This window comes from Pygoscelis adeliae, unplaced genomic scaffold (genome assembly GCF_000699105.1).
Source record: "Pygoscelis adeliae isolate BGI_AS28 unplaced genomic scaffold, ASM69910v1 Scaffold591, whole genome shotgun sequence".
Classification (NCBI taxonomy): domain Eukaryota; kingdom Metazoa; phylum Chordata; class Aves; order Sphenisciformes; family Spheniscidae; genus Pygoscelis; species Pygoscelis adeliae.
The window spans coordinates 313,020-313,661 of record NW_008824069.1 but is presented as its reverse complement, the minus strand read 5'-3'; the positions used below and the strand labels follow the sequence as shown (position 1 = coordinate 313,661).

Genomic DNA, 642 nt, shown 5'->3' with positions numbered 1-642 from the left:
TGGGCGGGGCGCGTGGCCCTGTGGTGGGGATGGCCCCATTACCTGGTACCCTCTCCAGTAAGCGGCGATGGTGGTGGCGGCCGCACGACGGTGGCACTGGGACTTCAGCTCCCGGGGGAGCCGGCGAGACTGCGGAGGGCGAGAGCCCGGGGAGCCCAAGGCAGGGAGAGACCAACACAGATAGGGAGCGAGAGGAAGAGAGGCAGGAGGGAGGAAGGAGAGAAGGATGGAAGACAGGGAGAGATGAGTCTGGTCCCACCATGGGGCACGAGGAGCCCCTGGCCCCTCCCCACCGTGCATCCCTCACCCCGCTGCCCGTGCTGCCCATGCTGCCTGCACTAGGAGATCTGCCGGCCCTGGCCAGTGGCCCCGGGGTGCCCAGCCCTCACCTTCCAGCCCCGTGCATACGCCTGGATGATCAGTGCCGACTGCTTCATCTGCTTGTATTTGTTCTTTTGCTGTGGTGGGGAGAGGTGGGGTGAGCCAGGGGGCCCTGCCCAGGGGGTGAGGAATGGGCAGGGGAAGCGTGGCTGGGACTCTGCCTTCCTCACCAGGAGGCCCCGGAACCAGGCAGAGATGATGATCTGGCTCTTGCGCATCAGCTGGTACTGGGTCCGGCCCCGCCAGGCCCCAAACGTCTTC

At 66.7% G+C, this 642-nt stretch overlaps 1 protein-coding gene across 1 annotated transcript in view; it reads right to left on the bottom strand.

Annotated features, from left to right (window-relative positions):
* Positions 1-642, bottom strand: part of MYO1A (myosin IA) — a 9,248-nt gene that overhangs the window by 4,011 nt on the left and 4,595 nt on the right. Inside the window, exons 17-19 of the mRNA XM_009334173.1 lie at positions 552-588; positions 390-458; positions 43-129 (exon numbers count right to left, since the gene is read on the bottom strand). Of these exons, the coding sequence (XP_009332448.1) occupies positions 43-129; positions 390-458; positions 552-588 (193 nt within the window). The remainder of the gene's footprint in view (positions 1-42; positions 130-389; positions 459-551; positions 589-642) is intronic.